Here is an 18561-nt window from a genome sequence, read left to right on the forward strand (position 1 = left end):
CCGCCGCCAGCAGCGGCCAGCCGAACCGGAACTGCTTCGGGGGGGCGGGGCGTATCGGAGAAGGGGCGAGGACAAAACCGGAAGGGAACCGGGAAACCCGAAGGGAGGCGAAAGCGCACGCGTCAGAGCCAACCATAGGCAGCCAAGGAGTCTTAATGAAGGTGGGAGAGTTCCAGTGGGGTTGCTGACTGGGGTAAGGGCCTAGTGGGAGCCGATTCTGAGTTCTTTGAAGGGGCTAGCTCCTCTTCATCCAGCCCCCACGTAACACTATTATTGCTCCTTTATTCTGACTGTGTCTATGCAATCTGACTGTAATCGCAATCATTGTTTCAACTATGCAAAGCAGATCTCTCACACACAGAAAGGTCAAGAAACACTGTAGCCTGACACAGCACAGTTAATATGTTTCCAAGCTGGTATTCCAACCCCCAGTTGTCATCAGAACCTGTGTTCTTTTCTGCCACTACTCTACCTAACAGAATGTCCCCTTCTAACCCAAGCCTAGGGCTGGCAGAAACCATGTCTAAAGCCATCTACAACTTGAATTTTAGGTCGTCTTTGGCTCTACTTCCTTGAACAATGCAGGACCAGCTTTGTTGTTTCTAAAGGGGTTGGGGGCAGGTTCTGAAGTGATAGAAGGGTAGACATGGGTGCCGCCTTGGTGTGGCCTTTCCCTTCAAACCAGACTCCAAGAGCAGGGCGGCCAGGAATCTGTTCAGTTCCCTCATACCCTTCAGGGCCTCCATGAAGCCACATGAGACGGCAAGACATCCATTGTAGGCAGAGGACTCTCCCATCCCCAAAATGTTTCTGATGGAGGTAGACATGTAGTTCAGTGGTTAGAGCACTTGCTGCCCTTGCAGGAGACCCAGATTCAATCCCCTGCCCCCACATGACACCTCACAACCTCCTAGAACTCTGATTCCAGAGGATTCAACACTGTCTTCTAGCCACAGCTGGCACTGAGTGCGTGTGACACACACACAGATGCAGGCACTCAAAACCGTGTTAAAACTTATTTTATGTCTCAGTGTTTGCCTGCATGTATGTCTGTGCTTCTAACCACTGAGCCATCTCTCCAGTACCAATAAAATATTTTTAATTGGACCGGGCAATGGTGGCACACGCCTTTAATCCCAGCACTCGGGAGGCAGAGGCAGGCGGATCTCTGTGAGTTCAAGACCAGCCTGGTCTACAGAGCTAGTTCCAGGACAGGCTCCAAAGCCACAGAGAAATCCTGTCTCGAAAAACCTAAAAAAAAAAAAAAAAAGAAAGAAAAAGAAATTAACTATCTTCGTTATAGAATCATCATTCAGATCTTTCATGTGCATTTTCTGGGCACACTTCAGATGCTTTCCTCCATGTCTCCCTAAGTTTTTCTAACCCCACAACTCAGACATTATCCCCGAGTTCCACTGCCGTAGGCTCCAATCCTGTGACATTGGGTCCCACAAAGTGTGTAGCCCACTTGGACCTGCAAAGCTCTTTTCTAACATTCATCACTGGGTGCTTTAACTCTGTCCTCAGAACCTAATAACCTATGCTAGGGCTCTAAACCTATGAATTAAACTATTTCAAAACAGCTACTGTATGCTAGACACAGTGAACCTTTTGCTTAACCCTTGAAACAACACACCTCCAGGGCAAGTGTATACTTAAGTTCACTGAAGAAACTGGTGGAGGTGGAGAAAGCTAGTGACTTGTTGGGGTCTAATTCCACGTTCTCAGAGACATTAAGAATGGGAGTTGACACAAGAGAAATAGGTCTTGTCCTCTTTGGAGGCCCCTGGGACTTGCTGAGTCACTTTGTCTCACCTGTTACTGCCAGTCTTTGGGAAGGAGACTTGACACCAGGGGGCAGAGAAGACGGAGCTGACAGCAGAGGCAGAGGGGAAGGCAGGCTGGCCCATGGCTGAAGCCTCCATCCCAAAGCCAGGGGAAGAAGTAGAAGCCACACCTTGCCCCAGTGTCCTGCAGCTCGAAGAGCTCCTGAGGGCGGGGAGAGCCTCTTGCAGCCGTGTGGACGAAGTTTGGCCCAACCTTTTCATAGGAGATGCGTGAGTGGCTGCTGGCAGGGTTGTAGGAGTAGGTCAAGAAGAAACAATCCTAGAACTCTTTACCAGCCGAGGTGGCCGAGAAGGAACAAGAACTAGTTACTTCTGGTCCACCCCAGGCCAGGAATTTCCTCCTGACTCCCTAAGCGCCCGGAGCTATTCAATGACCAGTTTCTAACAGCAGAGGGAGCTTGAGTGTTTTCAGTTTGTTTCTTGGGAAGGTCTGAGGGAGTTCCTGCCTAGGAGATCCCCTGGGTCTTCTTCAGGCACATCCTAGACAACTGGCCAGGCTGAGAAGCAATCACGTTTGGAATATGAAATGGAGTAGCCACAGATCATAGTTCTGGTCCCAGCTTGCGTCCTGTAGACACTGAGTGGGTGGAGCAGCCTGACCTAGGATGAATCAGGAAAGGTGTCACTTCTAAATATTTGTAGATTAGTAGCAGGTATGACGTGGTGACCAAGTGACTCTAGATCACGTACGTGAGTCAGAGGATTTGTGGCAAGAAGGGAGGGGCAGCCAGTTCTCTGGGGCTGAAGCAATCTCTTCCTGGCTTTGGTGGGAGCAAGCTGCCTAAGACAGCAAAAGGGATTTAAACATAACCCTGGCACCACCAGCTCTGCCAACAGAAAGTTCTGGGATGGAGAGTTGCAGGCCCAGCTCAGTGCAGATGAATTCTAGCTACCTTTCTACCCTTATACGCTCCCCAAATCGAGCCAGAGGCTCAGCCCACATCCAGTCTCCTTTCTGCCCTTCCCAGGGTGACAGCAAATAACCGCTTTGAGCTGTGGAAGTTGGGGATCACCCATGTGCTGAACGCCGCCCATGGGGGACTCTACTGTCAGGGAGGCCCTGACTTCTACGGCAGCAGTGTGAGCTACCTGGGGGTACCAGCACATGACCTCCCCGATTTCAATATCAGCACCTACTTCTCCTCAGCAGCTGACTTCATCCACCATGCCCTCAACACACCTGGGGGTACGTGATACGGACTACATATTTGATTCTGCTCACTTGTGGGGAGAATAGCCAGTTTCCCTCCATCCTCAGCATCCTCCCATCCCTGGTTTCTGCTTTGTTTGTTTCTCTTTTTTGTTGTTGTTTTAACAATCTTCTGCTCTATCCCTCAGCATCTTAGCTAATGACATTGCTTCACAGATGGGGAAAGTTAGCTGGGCAGCGGTGGTGCACATCTTTAATCCCAGCACTTGGGAGACAGAGGTACATCTCTGTGAGTTCAAGACCACTTTGGTCTACAGATTGTGTTCCAGGATAGCCAGGGCAACACAGAGAACCCATACCAAAAACAAACAAACAAACAAAAAACAGATCAGGTGGAGAAAGCCCAAATACCAAGGCATAATAAATTAGGAGCCGCCGCACAGCTGGAAGCTAGATCTCGCAGTCACCTGAACAGTTCTTACTCCACAACGGGCAGCCCTGGGAAAGCACCACATGGTACCCAGAGGTCTGCCCCAAACTACCTCCAAATGAACAAAACAAAGCACCCAGATACAACAGGCCTTGAAAGGCCTCGGAGCCCTTACTGTATATTCATCTGGGGAAAGAGCCATGGCCCTTGCTCTGTAACCCTGGACAAGTCAGTGTCCTCCGGGGATTCGTTTCCTCATTGTTCTGTGATGAGAGATTGGGTCAAGGTCACGTTACTTTGGAATAGCCAGAGCACTGTGACATCCTCTCTTTCTTCATCTGCCCATCCATCACCTAGTCGTTATTCACTCTGCGTCAGGGGAAGCACTGAATTCTAGGAAGCCAGACCTGCTCTTGTAGAACCTGCTAATCAAACTGTGATGTGCTCTGAGCGTTGCTGATGTGAGAGGGCAGATGGACCATGCGTCGGGGATTGGTCTCTGCGGCGGCTTCCCTAGGCACATGCAGACCGGACTAGCTGCTCAATGGCTCAAGTGCTGTGTTTAGAGTGGTGAGGAAAGCTGATAGGGAAGCCCTGTCTGAGTGTGACTTGATGGATGAGTAAGGGCTAGTCAGACCGAGATCAGAGGAAAGGTCAAAGGCCACGACAGCTCCAAGGCACCGAAAGTCTTCCTGTACTCATAGAGCTGAGGATCAAGGCAGGTTCAGAATGGAGAATGGCTAGTTCTCAGGGGCTTTTGTTTTGGTCTGTTTTTATTTTCGAGACCTCTGTGTTTTTCTAAGTAGCCCTAGCTGTCCTGAAACCAGTTCTGTGGAGCAGGCTGACTTTGAACTCAGAGATCTGCCTAGCCCTGCCTCCTGAGTACACCTCTGTGTGCCACCACCGCCTGGCCTCCAAGGCACCTGTAAGTCACGCTGAGGGTTTGGTCTGTAGTTCTACACAGGTGTTAGTCTACTCTTGAAAGATCAGGAAACTGTGGCTCAGAAAGGCTGAGACACTTGCACAGGGCCCCATAATGCACCCACGGCAGGTTTTGGGGAATGGAATTTGTGCTTGGGTAGCATCCCTTGGGTGGGCTGGCTGGTGGGAAGGAGTCAATCACCTGAAGTCTTTTTTTTTCTCCAGCTAAGGTGCTCGTGCACTGTGTGGTGGGTGTGAGCCGCTCTGCCACACTGGTCCTGGCTTACCTCATGCTGCATGAGCAGCTCTCCTTAAGGCAGGCAGTCCTTGCGGTAAGTCAGCACCGGTGGATCTTCCCCAACCGCGGCTTCCTCCGCCAGCTCCGCCAGTTGGACCAGCAACTGCGGGGTGCAGGCCAGAGCTAAGGAACCCGGTAAGGAAGGGCGAGGAGGCGAAGCTGAGTGTGGCTGGCAGTGAGAAATCAGCTGAGGACCTGGACGGGAAGCTGGTTGGCAGGGCCGCCTGCGGCTGGAGGTGTCCCGAGCTGCTAGGCCCCCTTGCCTGTCCAGGGCCTGCCAGGCCGTCCTCCCGCCTGAATTCTTTAGCTCTCCAGAGAACAGAGAAATGTGGAAGATGGCTTAGCGGGTAACAGCCCTTGCCACACAAGCATGAGGACCCGAGCCTGACTCTCCAGAACTCACACAAGGCGATAGGAGACAGACAAATGAACCCCGGAACTTAATGAACCTGGTATATGAAGGGAAAAACACATCAACAACAACAAAACAAGATACCCTGCTTCAAACAAGGTAGATGGCAAAGCATCAATGCCTGAAGTTGACCTCTGACCTCCACTTACACTGTGGTACTCAAATATTCAAACAAGTGTGCACACATGGCCAGAGGGCGAGAGAGTAAAAGAGAGAGATGAGGAAGGATGGTTAGGGTTAAGAAGCTCTATGTGCTGTAGGGAAGGCCTCCCTACATGCTTTTGAGGGCTACCCAGTCCCTCCTAAGAGCCTGTGAGACTTACCAAATTCCCAGCCAGCAGCAGAGCCAGTCCGGGCCCCTACACTTCCTCTGCAGTGACTGGTGTTAGTCACCAAGAAATGTGTCCCCCACGACGGCAGGTCCACTGCTGTGCCATCCCCTTTAGACAGGCACGAGAAATGCGACAGCAGCAGATTTTGCGGCATGCCTAGTCGCTCTACTTCCTTAGCCTGGAGTCTCAGACACCCTGGCCTCCAACCTCAACATCTTGCCCATCAGACAGCTGGTCTGGGGGAAGTTGGTTGAACAGAGCTACACCATTGCCCAATTTGTAGAAATGACATCTACAAAATCGCCTCTGTCATGAGAGCCTCCAGACAGTACAGCTGTGCCCAGCAACCCTGCAGCTGAGGCCTGTGCAGAGAGGCCATCTCTGTTCTCCTCATTTCTCCTGGCACCTCTAGCTACTTGGTCTTATACACAGAACTCAGGGTGAAGGAGGTTAGGTAGTAGCTCTGGCCCCTGTGCTGACACACCCCAGTCAGTATAGGCCTTGGTTTGCCCGCCTGTAACGTGAAGGTTCTCTCTTCTCCAGAGCCAGTCGTTATCCTCAGTCACAAGGCTCTGCCACTTTGCCACTCTGGCTCTGGCCCTGGCCCTGGCCCTATTGGCAGCCTTAGCCCAGGTGGATGCCCACAGGATGGAAAGGGCCCAGGGTGGTGCTCACCCTCAAACCTGCTGCTTCATCGGCTTCCTCCAGCGTTCTGCACACCCTTACAGCTGCCGGCTTCAGTCTTCATAGGTGGGAGTGGGCTGTCAGCCAAGCTCTGAGGTTCTGGAACAGGGGTCCCCAAGGTCCCTGGTGGGCCAAGGAGGATGATTCTCAATGTTTTCTCCAGCTCTCCAGCAGTGGTTGAGTCTTAGCTCCCAGGAGTTCTATGTATAAAAGGCTGAGGGAGTGTGTGTGGTAGGGCTGGGGATATTATGATATGGGTGTATGGCTAGGGCATCTGGATTAAAAGGAGAGGATTTAATCTCAAATGCAGTGGGCTATCACTAGGCATACCCCTGGCATCCCTATCTTTGAGAAAGGGAGAAGGCCGTGAAGGGAAGAGCTGCTCCCAGATAAAGGCTCTGAGCACATGAACCCGCTTGGTAGTCCCCTACATCTTTGTCTGGGTTACCTGCACTGCGTCTGCCAGACCTTAGTCCTGGGCTAGTTACCCCCAGATAGAGACTTCTAGGCCTATGTGCTGATGTTCGCCATGCCACCTGTGTGTGCCTTGAGTGTCATCTCTGTCCTCAGCATATACCTTTTCAGCTCTTCTGCCCTTGTTTGGGTAACCTTTGAAAGTCAAGGGAATTGGAGGGGGTGTCTGTCTGTCTCTTTTGGATAGTGCTGGAATGGAACTCGGGGCTTCAACCACTACTGTTCCACTAAACAAACACCTCCAAGCCCTGTAGGGAGTAGTTTTTTGTTTTGTTTTATGTGATTTTTTTTTAAAAAAACAGGATTTCCTAGAACTCACTATATAGACCAGGCTGTCCTTGAACTCACTATATAGACCAGGCTGTCCTTGAACTTACAGAAATTTGTCTGCTTCTATCTAGGTGGTGCTAGGATTAAAGGCGTGCACCACCACTCTCTGGCTCTAAAGGGAATTTTTTTGCTTTTTATTATTTTATTTTATTATTATTATTATTATTTTTTGGTTTTTCGAGACAGGGTTTCTCTGTGGCTTTGGAGCCTGTCCTGGAACTAGCTCTGTAGATCAGGCTGGTCTCGAACTCACAGAGATCCGCCTGCCTCTGCCTCCTGAGTGCTGGGATTAAAGGCGTGTGCCACCATCGCCCGGCTTCTAAAGGGAATTTGAAAGATGGTTTGCTTGATATTTCCTTCTCCCCGCCCTGCCACCTCGTGCCACACAGCACAGGCAACCCCTCTGAGCTTCTTGTGTGCCTAACATTAAGACTGAGGCCTGGGACTGACCATTCCCTGGGACCAGTGGATGAGTAGGGAGTGGCAAGGGGGGAAGCAGAAGGGAGAGGACAGCATGCTTTATAATTAAACTCCAATCAAAAAATAGAAACAGCATCAAGTGTGCAGAGACAGGCGACTGGAAGCCAGCAGTCCACGTTGTCCGCCAGAGACGATTACAGCCTGGGCAGGATCTCCTCACAGGTGGGTGCAATGGCCCTAACCCAGGGGCCCCTGGAAATGCTGGGTAGTGGTGCCCAGAGCACCTCTGCCTATGTTATGTGTGTTGGGCAACTGTGAGGATTGGGTTGGAGGTCCAAATGGGCCAGAGGCTCAGAACGTGGCCTCTCACCACTATGTGATCTTGGGCCTACTACTTTATTTCTCTGAGCCTCGGTTTTCTCATCAGAAAAGTGGGGAGATCCATACTGCCTGCTTCCTGAGAGTACTCTGTGGACTCGGGAAGATGTGACTTCTGGGCTCTGTCTGGTCTGTAATGTGTTTCCTTAAGAAGCACAGAGATCCAGGGGAAACCTCTGTCGACGGTAGCGACCTCGCCACACTACGGCTCTGCTGAGTCCTGAAAGAATGAGAGTGATTACAATAACAGAAATAACTTGATGCTCCATTCACAGGGCATCTCCCATGATGCACTGAGTCTAGGAGGCGTATATCGTTGATGATGTCATGGGCGTCTTCTTCCAGCAGCCCCCAGTGAAGATTCAGGCTCAGAGACTCTCCGGCCCATCTTCCTCCAGGGGTGCAGGGATGCATGCTGGGCAGAGACCACCACAGGCTCTCCCTTGGCATCTGCCTGCCATGGTCCCCAAGGTCCCTTTCCCAGACTCCTCAATATTCTCTAGTGAGAACTCCATCATCCCCACCTGGCCTGTGCTCCCCTCGGGGAGAGGGGAGGCAGAGAGAGGACAGCAGGGGAGACCAGGAGGAACGTGTCCTGGGGTCACAGCAAACAACAGCCCTGTCCCCAGGCGGCCTGAAGCTGTGGGCATACAGGGTGATATTCTAGAAGGCTGTGGGTCCTGGGAGAACCTGGAGGAAGGCAGCGGAGAACACGCAGAGATGAGCGATACTGAGGCCAACAGAAAACAAGTGTGTAGTCCTGTAAACAGCGGCAGTGTTTGCCCACAGAGGCAGCTGCTTGCTGAAGCTACGGGGAAGCAGAGGCCAGGTACCAACAGGGAGTAGCTAGCTCCCTGTTGTGAAGAGTGTGAAGGAACAGGCCTGTTCTTACAGGACGGACATTCAGCCATGTCTCATTTTGACATGGCCGAGATGTACAAGTCAGTGTCAAGTGGGGGCCTCCGTAAACTAAGAGGCAGCAAGAATCAAGGGAACTGAGTCCCCGGGCTGCCTTTGGGGGTGAGGGTAGGGGATAAATCTTAAGGGATGGGTCACTGACTGACAGATCCCTCAGTGGACCTGAGCGGTTAGCTGGGCTCCAGACACCTGAGCACAAGAAGTAAGGCCCTAAGTATGACTTGACAATGAGACCCTAAGTCCAAGAATAACCTTCCCTACAGATCTAGGTTAGACATGGAAGGCTACAAACTGCCTCTAAACCCCTGACATGGTTCCTGGGGCACAGTTGTGCTGCCTGGCAGTCACTGACCACCAGGGGGCAGCCTTACCTCATGCCAAATTTAGCAGGCCTGTGAGGGGCCTGTGGTTTTCCAAAATTCCTGTCTGTTTCCACTCAGAGCTGGAGCAGTCTACATGGTGGCTCCAGACCAGAGTGACTGTTGGACTCCTCTGGACTCCGGGGGTCCCCTCCAACCCAATGTCCCTTGGTCTGGCTTTACTTCATGTAGAATCACTCCTGTCTCTTACAGCCCACAAAATACCAGAGAATCCATAGAAGTCAGGCAACCCCACCAATCTTTCACATGAGAAGCTCGGGCCAAGACAGGAATGAAAACTTGCTTAGGTTACAGAATGTATCCTGGCCAAGTTTTAAGTCTGTTCTCTAGGTACCTCTTCAACTGGTCCCGCATCTTCAGGAGGGTTTTAGGGATGTATATCTTCAGTGCCAGAGACACCAGGGAGAAGGGGCACTGGTCAGTCCAAGCAGCCCAGGTTTGCTCTCCCCCACCCCCAGCCCCCATTGGCTCGAGTGCATGGACCTGGAATTCTAGCCGCTTCACAGCGTCTGTGTTCTGGACGGAATCTGCATTAGGACTGTTCCACTCACATACAGAATCCCGTCCCTGCACCCAATCCCCCATTCCTGGCCCCAGACCATGCCCTAGGTAGGTGGCAGGCCACTCAGCCTGCCCTGAGAGGTCACAGTGGGGGATGAGGGAGAAAGCCCGGTCCTCACTTCCTCCCAGCTCACCATCCACCCGCTGGGTGAGCTTGGCCAAGCCAGTGGCCTCCTGGGTGCCTGTTTCCTTTTCCCGTCTTGGCACTGCCTACCAGAAGGAAAAGATGCTTTACCCAGTCTGTACCTTCTCTAGTTACTCTTTGAGGGAACCAGGGGAAGTTGGCCAAGATAGGTCCCCCTTCCCTCTACGGCACCAGGCCCGGGTTCTGGTTCCTCTGACACCCCAGCTCTGCAGGGTCCCGGATGACCTGAGCCAGCTGACTCCAGACACAGCCCACCCCATCCGGGTGAGGCCTGCACAGCTGCACTGGCCCGAGTCACGGGGGTAAGAAGGAAAAGCCTGGGGCCTGTAGGCAGATGTGTAGCTGAGCCCTGACAGGCCCCCTACAGGAGACACATATGTTGGTGACCACCCCCTGGCAATTGGAAGGTTTGGGGAAGGAATTGAAGTCACTCGGAAGTGGTTATCAACCCCAGGGTTGTCATCAGCTGTTTGTCTTTGAATGTCACTCAATTGACACTCTGGGCACCAGTGTCCCTCCGTGGAAAACGAGGGACAGAGCACAAGTGAGGCATTCTGCGTATGAAAGGCCCCAGCTCACCAGTGCAAGCCTGTAGCTGGACTACTCTGACCCTGGACAATGCTCTGATCAAGCACCTGCAAGTGGGGGTTTGAGGCCCAGACCTAGGGACAGCAGGGGTGGGGGTTGAGCTGCCTGGGTTTGGAGGGACATCCCAGGTGCTTTCTGAGAGCCTCAACCAGCCGGGGTTTCCAGCAGCTTAAGGTATAAGCTCTGTACTGATTTGTCCTACAGAGGTCCCCAAGGCCAAAGTTTCTAACATCCACAGCCTCAGGAAAGGTCTACTTGGCGCCATGGCATTGACAAGGGAATTCTAGTTCTCCTTGTTCCCAGGGAACAGGTTCTAGGTTCTAGCCTCATTCAGCATAGCTGAAACTGGCCCCACAGCCTCCCAGGGGCTCCTGGTACTGCTTCACAGCCCCCCACCCCCCACACCGGCCACTGGATCCGTCCTTGGGGAGTCTGCTCCAGCAGCTGTCGTGGCCACTCTGTTCCAGGATGGACTCACTGCAGAAGCAGGACCTTCGGAGGCCAAAGATTCATGGGGCAGTCCAGGTGTCCTCCTACCAGCCACCCACTCTGGCCTCGCTGCAGCGATTGCTGTGGGTCCGTCGGAACGCCACACTGACCCACATCAATGAAGTCTGGCCCAACCTTTTCTTGGGAGATGCGTAAGTGAGCCCCATGGAGGAGCTGGGGGGGGGGCAGAAGGGTGAGAGGCAGTACAAACCTCCTCCAGTTGGCATCTCTGCTTCTCAGCATCAATTACATTTGTCTTTCCTCTTATGTTTATTATGGCAATAGAACACCAGTAAGAAAAAGATACAAAATACACAGTTTCATCTTTCAGAAACAAGGAGTTACTTATGCAAGTTCCCTTTCTCGTGGATAGCCACACTTTAATTGACAATTTTTTTGACAAGGTATCAAGTACCCCAAGTTGGCTTGAACTCCCTATATACCTGAGGACACCTCAGCTTTTGACCCTCTAGCCTCTACCTCCAAAGTACTGGGATTGCAAGGGTACATCAGCACGACTGTTTTATGCTAGAGATCAAACCCAGGGTGTATGCTAGGCAAATCGTTGCATGTGCGAAGTAAGCACTCCACAAATTAAGCTATGTGCCTAGCCTGTCTAAAATAATTATCATCATTGATACGAAATCTCACTAGTAGCCCTGTGTGTCCCAGAACTCACTAGAAGAACAGGCTGGCCTCACACTAATAAAGATCCTCCTGCCTCTGCCTTTTAAATGTTGGGATTCAGTCACATGCTACCTTGCCAGTCTCATTGGTTTTTTGTTTGTTTGTTTGTTTTGTTGTTGTTGTTGTTGTTGTTTTTGGTTTTTTCGAGATAGGGTTAGGGTTTCTCTGTGGTTTTGGAGCCTGTCCTGGAACTAGCTCTTGTAGACCAGGCTGGTCTCGAACTCACAGAGATCCGCCTGCCTCTGCTTCCCGAGTGCTGGGATTAAAGGCGTGCGCCACCACCGCCCGGCTGTTGTTGTTGTTTTTGAGACAGGGTTTCTCTTTAGCTTTGGAGCCTGTCCTTGAACTAGCTCTTGTAGACCAGGTTAGCCTTGAACTCACAGAGATCCTCCCGCCTCTGCCTCCCCGAGTGCTGGGATTAAAGGTGTGTGCCACCACTGCCCTGCTCCCATTTTTTGTTTTTGTTTGAGATAGGGTCTCACTATAACCTTGGCTAACCTGGAATTGTCTAGGTAGACTGTGCTAGTCTTGAACTTACAAGGCATGTGCCACTGCGCCCCACCGAATCCCCTCCCCTTTTTCTCGTTCCCACTAGTCTGGTTCTGGTGTCATATGTATGTAATGCATAAGTGATTTTCTGTAGCTATGTAAAACTTAGGACCCACAGTTGAGCAAATACATAGGATGCTCTCTGGGTCTGTGTGTTTTATTTCACTTAATACAACTTCCATTTACACCCATCTCAAAAGCACTCTTTATTTTTCTTTCAAGCTTTACCCCCTAAACAATATAGATGTGCCTTTTGTCTGCCTTCCCCCTCCCACCCCCGAGATAGGGTTTCTCTGTAGCTTTGGAGTTTGTCCTGGAACTAGCTCTTGTAGACCAGGCTAGTTTCAAACTCACAGAGATCTGCCTGCTTCTTCCTCGCAAGCGTTGGGATTAAAGGCGTGCGCCAACACCACCCAGCTCCTTTTGTCTGCCTTCTAAAATTGAAATGATTCTTGAATTGTTTTTTGTCTTGTGGGGCTAAAGAAATCGCTCAGCAGTTAAGAGCACTTACTGTTCTTGCAGAAGATCTGAGTTTGGTTCCCAGCGCCCATGTGGCAGATGACAACTCCAGATTCAGGGGATCTGATGCCCTCTTCTGACTTCCACAGGCACCTGCATGCACCTGGTGCACATAAACTCACAGGAGCACACACATGCATAGAAATTTAAAAGGAACTTTTTGTGTGTATGCACATGTATATCTGTATGTATTCATGTGTGAATACATTTGCATACTTGCTACAGTGCATCTGTGGAGGTCAGAGAACACATTTTCCGTCTGTTGTCCATTGTTGTACATGCCTGGCTAGCCAGCCCATGAGCTTCTGGGACTTTTCTGTCTCTTCCATCCATCTCATCATAGGAGCCATGGTATATTACAGACCCACACTACTGCATTTGGATTTTATGTAGGTGCTTGGGATTTGAACTTCAGGTCCTCATACCTGTGTGACAAACAGCCCATAGTGTGTGTGTTCATGGACAGCATCATATGTTTAAAATTGTGTGACACAATGTTATTCTGTATGTAGCTATTATTATATAATAGTCCACTGTATGACTAGACCATAAATTCTTCATTTGTGCTGACCCCACTTTAAACTACTATAGTGATCCAAGAGCTGTTTAGTAAAGGTGTTCTGGAAAAACACGAGTTTCCCAAGGTTTCTACAAGAGAGAAAAAGAGGCAGACAGACAGAGAGAGAGAAGAAAAACTTGTTTTTCCCTAAGAGTTTTCTTAACTCTGAAGTGGACTGGAGAGCTGACTCAACAGGTGAGAGCACTGGCTGCTTTCCAGAGGTCCCAAGTTCAGTTCCCAGCACCCACAGGGCAGCTCACAACTGTTGTCCCATGGGATCCGATGCTCTCTTCTGATGTGCAGATGGACATGCAGAAAAGACCTGCAAAAACACACAAATACATCTTTAGGATTAATTAAAGCATGGATTAATATTCCTCTTTCCACAGAGATAAAAATCCTTGTAGAATTTTAACAAATATGTGCTTTTTCACAGTTCTATTTTGGGTAAAAATGCCATCGCTTTCAATACTGTTTTGAGATGAGCTTTCTACATGACACCTACTACATAGTTAAAAATTCTTAGAGCATTCTGCCTTATCTCTTGTATTTTCACAGGTTCCTGATGAAACTTAAACATCTCCCCTTGTTTACCTGCATTTGCCATATTTTAGTGATTCATGGCATCTCATAATTTATCCACACAGGAATTTGCTTCACGCAAGGGGTGTGTGCCACATCCCCCAGTGGGTATCCAAAACTAAAGACAGTGTCAAATGCTCACAATATAGGCTGCCTTTTTTCCTTCTAATAATAAATACCTTTGTAAAGTTTAGTTTGTAAATTAGATTAAGAAAGTAACACTGATAATAACAAGACAGCAATTACTATATTAAGTAAGGGCTAATTGAACACAGGTCTGTGATACTGTGACAGTTAATCTTATAATTGAGAAAGCTTCTCAACAATTAAAGTAGCTTACGAAAGGGTAAGTCTTGTCCTTGTTCTAGCTTCATAAAACATTGACCAAAGCCCGCTTGAGGAGGAAAGACTTTCTTTGGATTACAGATACAGTTGGCTGTCAGTAGAAGCCCAGGTAGGAGCTGAAGCAGAAGCCGTGGAGGAACACTGCCTATAACCTACTCCCTCTGGCTTGCTCAGCTACCTTTCTTCTACAGCCAGGCCCGCCTGCTAGGGATTGCACCACCCACGGTGGGCTGCATCCTCTTATATCAATTAGCAACTGAAAATGCCCCAGAGACATGTTCCTAGGCCAGCCAGGGTGGCAGTGCCTCAATTGAGTTCCTCTACATAGATTGGTAAGGTTGACAACTACCGCTAGCCATGACAGCCTTGGGCACAACATGGTAGGACAGTGTAAAGCTTAAAATCTATTCATTGTTTACTTATAAACTTAAAAAAATATTTTGAAGCCACAGTTGACTGTGGGTAAATGAAACTGTGAAAAGTAAAACCACAGATGAAAGGTTTGCTGTACCATACTTTATAACCTATTATAAAGTAATTAAGTTCATTTTCTGTCAAAAAATAGTGCTCAACTGGGCACTGGTGGCACATGCCTTTAATCCCAGCACTAAGGAGTTAGAGGCAGGAGGATCTCTGTGAGGTCGAGGCCAGCCTGGTCTACAGAGCAAGTTCCAGGACAGCCAGGGACTATACAGAAAAACCCTGTCTTAAAAAAAAAATTCTCTTTCCTAATATTTCAGTTTTAAATACCACCAAATCCAGCTTCTATATTGTCTTTTGGCACATTTTGAATTCTTCCTTTTAATCTGTTCCTAGAAGAAAGTGTTTATACAAAGTCTACACACATTTCTAAAGCTTTGGATGCATGTAGCTAAACATCCCTCCAGGAAGTTCCCCGGGGTAAAAGGTCTAGAGCAGTGCTTCTCAATCTGTGGGCCATGACCCCTTCACAGGGGTCACATAGAGGATAACCTGTGTATCAGATATTTACATTATACTTCATAACAGTAGCAAAATTACAGTTATGAAGTAGCAGCAAAATAACTGTCTGGTTGGGGTCACCATGGACTACTGCATTAAAGGGTTGCAGACTTAGTCAGGGTGAGAAGCGCTGCGGTAGGGTATTGCCCTTGGCAGAGAAGTTCACGGTCCAGTCTCTACCCTTGGAGGAGAACAGAGGTGTGAGGTACACCTTCACCCCCTAACTTCTCATGTGCCCTTCCTCCAGGTATGCTGCACGAGACAAGAATCGTCTTATCCAACTGGGCATCACCCATGTTGTGAATGTTGCTGCGGGCAAGTTTCAGGTGGACACCGGTGCCAAGTTTTATCGCGGAACACCTCTGGAGTACTATGGCATTGAAGCTGATGATAATCCCTTCTTTGACCTCAGTGTCTACTTTCTGCCTGTTGCTCGATACATCAGAGATGCCCTCAACACTCCCCAAAGTAAGCTGCTGGGGACGGGACTGGGCAGGTTGGGGTCAGGGTGGGATGAGACGGTAGCACCAGTGGGTAGGGAGCCTGTGGTACCAACCCCAGCAGCGACCGTCTCACCATTGAATGAGCATACCGTGGAGCCTGACAGCTGCAGATAGGGCTACGATTCAGCATGGGGGCTGGAGAGATGGCTCAGGTGTTCAGTGCTTGCTGTGCACCATGAGGCTCGGTAGTCACTCCCTGGAACCTACGTGAAAAAGGCAGGCATGGGAATGTGTGCTTGTCATCCCAGAGTTAGGGAGATGAAAATCAGGATATCTGAGTGAGGTTCACTGGCAGGGCAGCCTAGCCTGGAAGAGACCCTGTCTCAAAAAAACCAAGGTAGACAGAGCCTGAGGAGCAACCAACACATGGCCTTGACATGCATGTGTACACATATGCACACACACCTATACACTCGTGTGTACCACCACATCAACACACACACAATCATATGCACACGCACCTATACACTCGTGTGTACCACCACATCAACACACACAATCATATGCACACGCACCTATACACTCGTGTGTACCACCACATCAACACACACACACACAATCATATGCACACACACCTATACACTCGTGTGTACCACCACATCAACACACACACAATCATATGCACACACACCCATACACTCGTGTGTACCACCACATCAACACACACACAATCATATGCACACACACCCATACACTCGTGTGTACCACCACATCAACACACACACAATCATATGCACACACACCCATACACTCGTGTGTACCACCACATCAACACACACAATCATATGCACACACACCTATACACTCATGTGTACCACCACATCAACACACACACAATCATATGCACACACACCTATATACTCGTGTGTACCACCACATCAACACACACAATCATATGTACACACACACAATCATATGCACACATACCTATACACTCGTGTGTGCCACCACATCAACACACACACAATCATATGCACACACCCATACACTCGTGTGTACCACCACATCAACACACACACACACACAATCATTATGGTCACTAGTATAACTATATCCTTTAGAAAGAGGCCTTCCCATTAGGCAGAAATCATAACACCTAGCAAAGACTCAGAAAACATAAGTAGGTACAAGGCTTCATGGGTTAGAGAGAGAGAGAGAGAGAGCAGACTGAGGGGAAAGGAAGAGGGTATTCCCTGTGATGTAAATCCAAGGGACTCTGAAAGTTGGGTGACCCTCTCCTAGAGTTGCAATGGCTATCAGAGGATGCCCCTCTGGGCCAAAAGAGGGGACCCAAGTGCTCACGTTAGCCCTACACTAAATTGTTATGTGACCTTGAGCCTCCCTTGCCCCATTTGACAATGAGGACAGTGTCCGGTTTCCAGGGTGTTGGGACAGGTGGACAGAAGGGATGACAAAGGTGAGGTGGTGCAGGTGGCCAATGCTAGTTGGGTCTTCCTACAGACCGCGTGCTGGTGCACTGCGCCATGGGGGTAAGCCGCTCAGCCACGGTTGTCCTGGCCTTCCTCATGATCTGCGAGAACATGACGCTGGTCGATGCCATCCAGACGGTGCAGGCCCACCGAGATATCTGCCCCAACTCGGGCTTTCTCCGACAACTCCAGGTTCTGGACAACAGGCTGAGGCAGGAAACGGGGCGGCTCTGACTCAGGGGGCGCCTGAAGCCCTGACCCCTCCATCCAGCATGGTCCAACCTGACATGCCTGGCCCCGGGGATGACAGTCTCTGCTGTTTCCAGAGACCCTGATATGTTACCATCAAGTCAGGGCTCCACTGAGGCAGAGGCAGGGCTGGCTGGGTGGCACTTTCACCAGGTGGAGTCCCTGACCCAATACAGAAATTCTTTATGCCGAAGAAAATTCAGTCTGTCTCTATAATAAAAGGTTCATCATAATAAAGGATGTGTGTGAGACAATGGCTTTATTGTCATGAAGGCCTGGAGCCTAAGGATGGCTTGCTGGTTCTGACTCAGCAGCCTGGCAGAGGGAGGAGCCTAAGGGTGTGACAAGGCTCCCTGAGGAGAGAGTGTGGAGGGGATGAGTTAGTGATAGTGTTGTTTCAGGAGGAAGTGTGATGCGGCGCTGGGGACTGGGCAGTTTCTCCCTCATTCTGTCCCTTTCATACCCTCACCCATGGCTAAATTCCAAGGGTCACATCCTTTCTGGGCCATGGCCAAAATTCACTTTTGGGGGTCAGCAAGATGGCTCATCAAATAAAAGTGTTTGTAGCACGAGCCCTGACAACCTGAGATCAGTCTCCACCTTATAAAGGAGAGAATGGGCTCCGTGACGGTGTCCTCTTACCTCCACATTTGTGCCATGGCAACGTACACACCCTAACACACCATGCTGCACACAGAAATAGTAAAGCAAGAGAAGTTTACTTTAAAATAAAGTGACTGAAGTTTCAGTGCTACCAAACCTGAGGGCTTGAGTTCCGTCCCTGGGACCCACAGGCAGAGAGAGAGAAGCATCTCCCACTGACTGTCCTCCCACCTCATACACTTACTGTGACATGAATGCACTGCCTCCAAAAGACAAGTGTACGAACATCAGTGAACAGTCTGAAAAACTCATTGAAAAACTCACTGCTGGTGCGGGGGCTGCAGTGCAGTGGCCAGCACTTGCCTGGCTACATAAACCTCTGGGTTTGATCCACGATGCCATGAATAACACAGCAGCAAGCTTATGCCCTAACCTTGTGAATTCAAGGCCAGCCTAGATGACATAGTAGCTTCCAGGCCAGGGGCTAGGGATGTAGCTCAGGAGAGTGCTTGCCTAGTGTGCACAGGCTCTAGGTTTGGTCCTCATGTCTTAATTAAGGTTTCTATTGCTGTAAAGAGACACCGTGACCATGCAGCTCTTCTAAAGGAAAATATGTAATTGGGGCTGGATTACCGTTTCCGAGGTTTAGCCCATTGTTGTCAAGGAGCATGGTGGCGTGCAGGCAGACGTGGTGCTGGAGAGCTGGTTTAGAGCTCTACATCGGGATTGGCAGGCAGCAGGAAGAGAGAGCGGCACTGGGCCTGGCTTGAGCATTTGAAGTCTCAAAGCCTGCCCCC

At 49.9% G+C, this 18561-nt stretch overlaps 1 protein-coding gene across 2 annotated transcripts; it reads left to right on the forward strand.

Moving 5' to 3' along the window:
- The first annotated feature begins 1908 nt into the window (after window positions 1–1908).
- LOC121435101 (dual specificity protein phosphatase 13) lies at window positions 1909–17146 on the forward strand. Of its 2 annotated transcripts, XM_041634179.1 has the most exons (5): window positions 4613–4680; window positions 7426–7520; window positions 10736–10909; window positions 15227–15447; window positions 16944–17146. In XM_041634179.1, the coding sequence occupies exons 1-5, from the start codon at window positions 4639–4641 to the stop codon at window positions 17144–17146; spliced, it is 735 nt and encodes a 244-aa protein (XP_041490113.1). In that variant the 5' UTR covers window positions 4613–4638. The 2 variants fall into 2 exon arrangements, with proteins under 2 accessions (XP_041490114.1, XP_041490113.1); XM_041634180.1 differs by lacking the exons at window positions 7426–7520; window positions 10736–10909; window positions 15227–15447; window positions 16944–17146 and adding exons at window positions 1909–2057; window positions 2816–3033 and having other exon boundaries at window positions 4574–4773.
- The last annotated feature ends 1415 nt before the right edge of the window (window positions 17147–18561 follow it).

The sequence above is a fragment of the Microtus oregoni genome, unplaced genomic scaffold, assembly GCF_018167655.1.
Source record: "Microtus oregoni isolate MIOR12 unplaced genomic scaffold, Mior012 000045F_ref0000178, whole genome shotgun sequence".
Lineage (NCBI taxonomy): Eukaryota > Metazoa > Chordata > Mammalia > Rodentia > Cricetidae > Microtus > Microtus oregoni.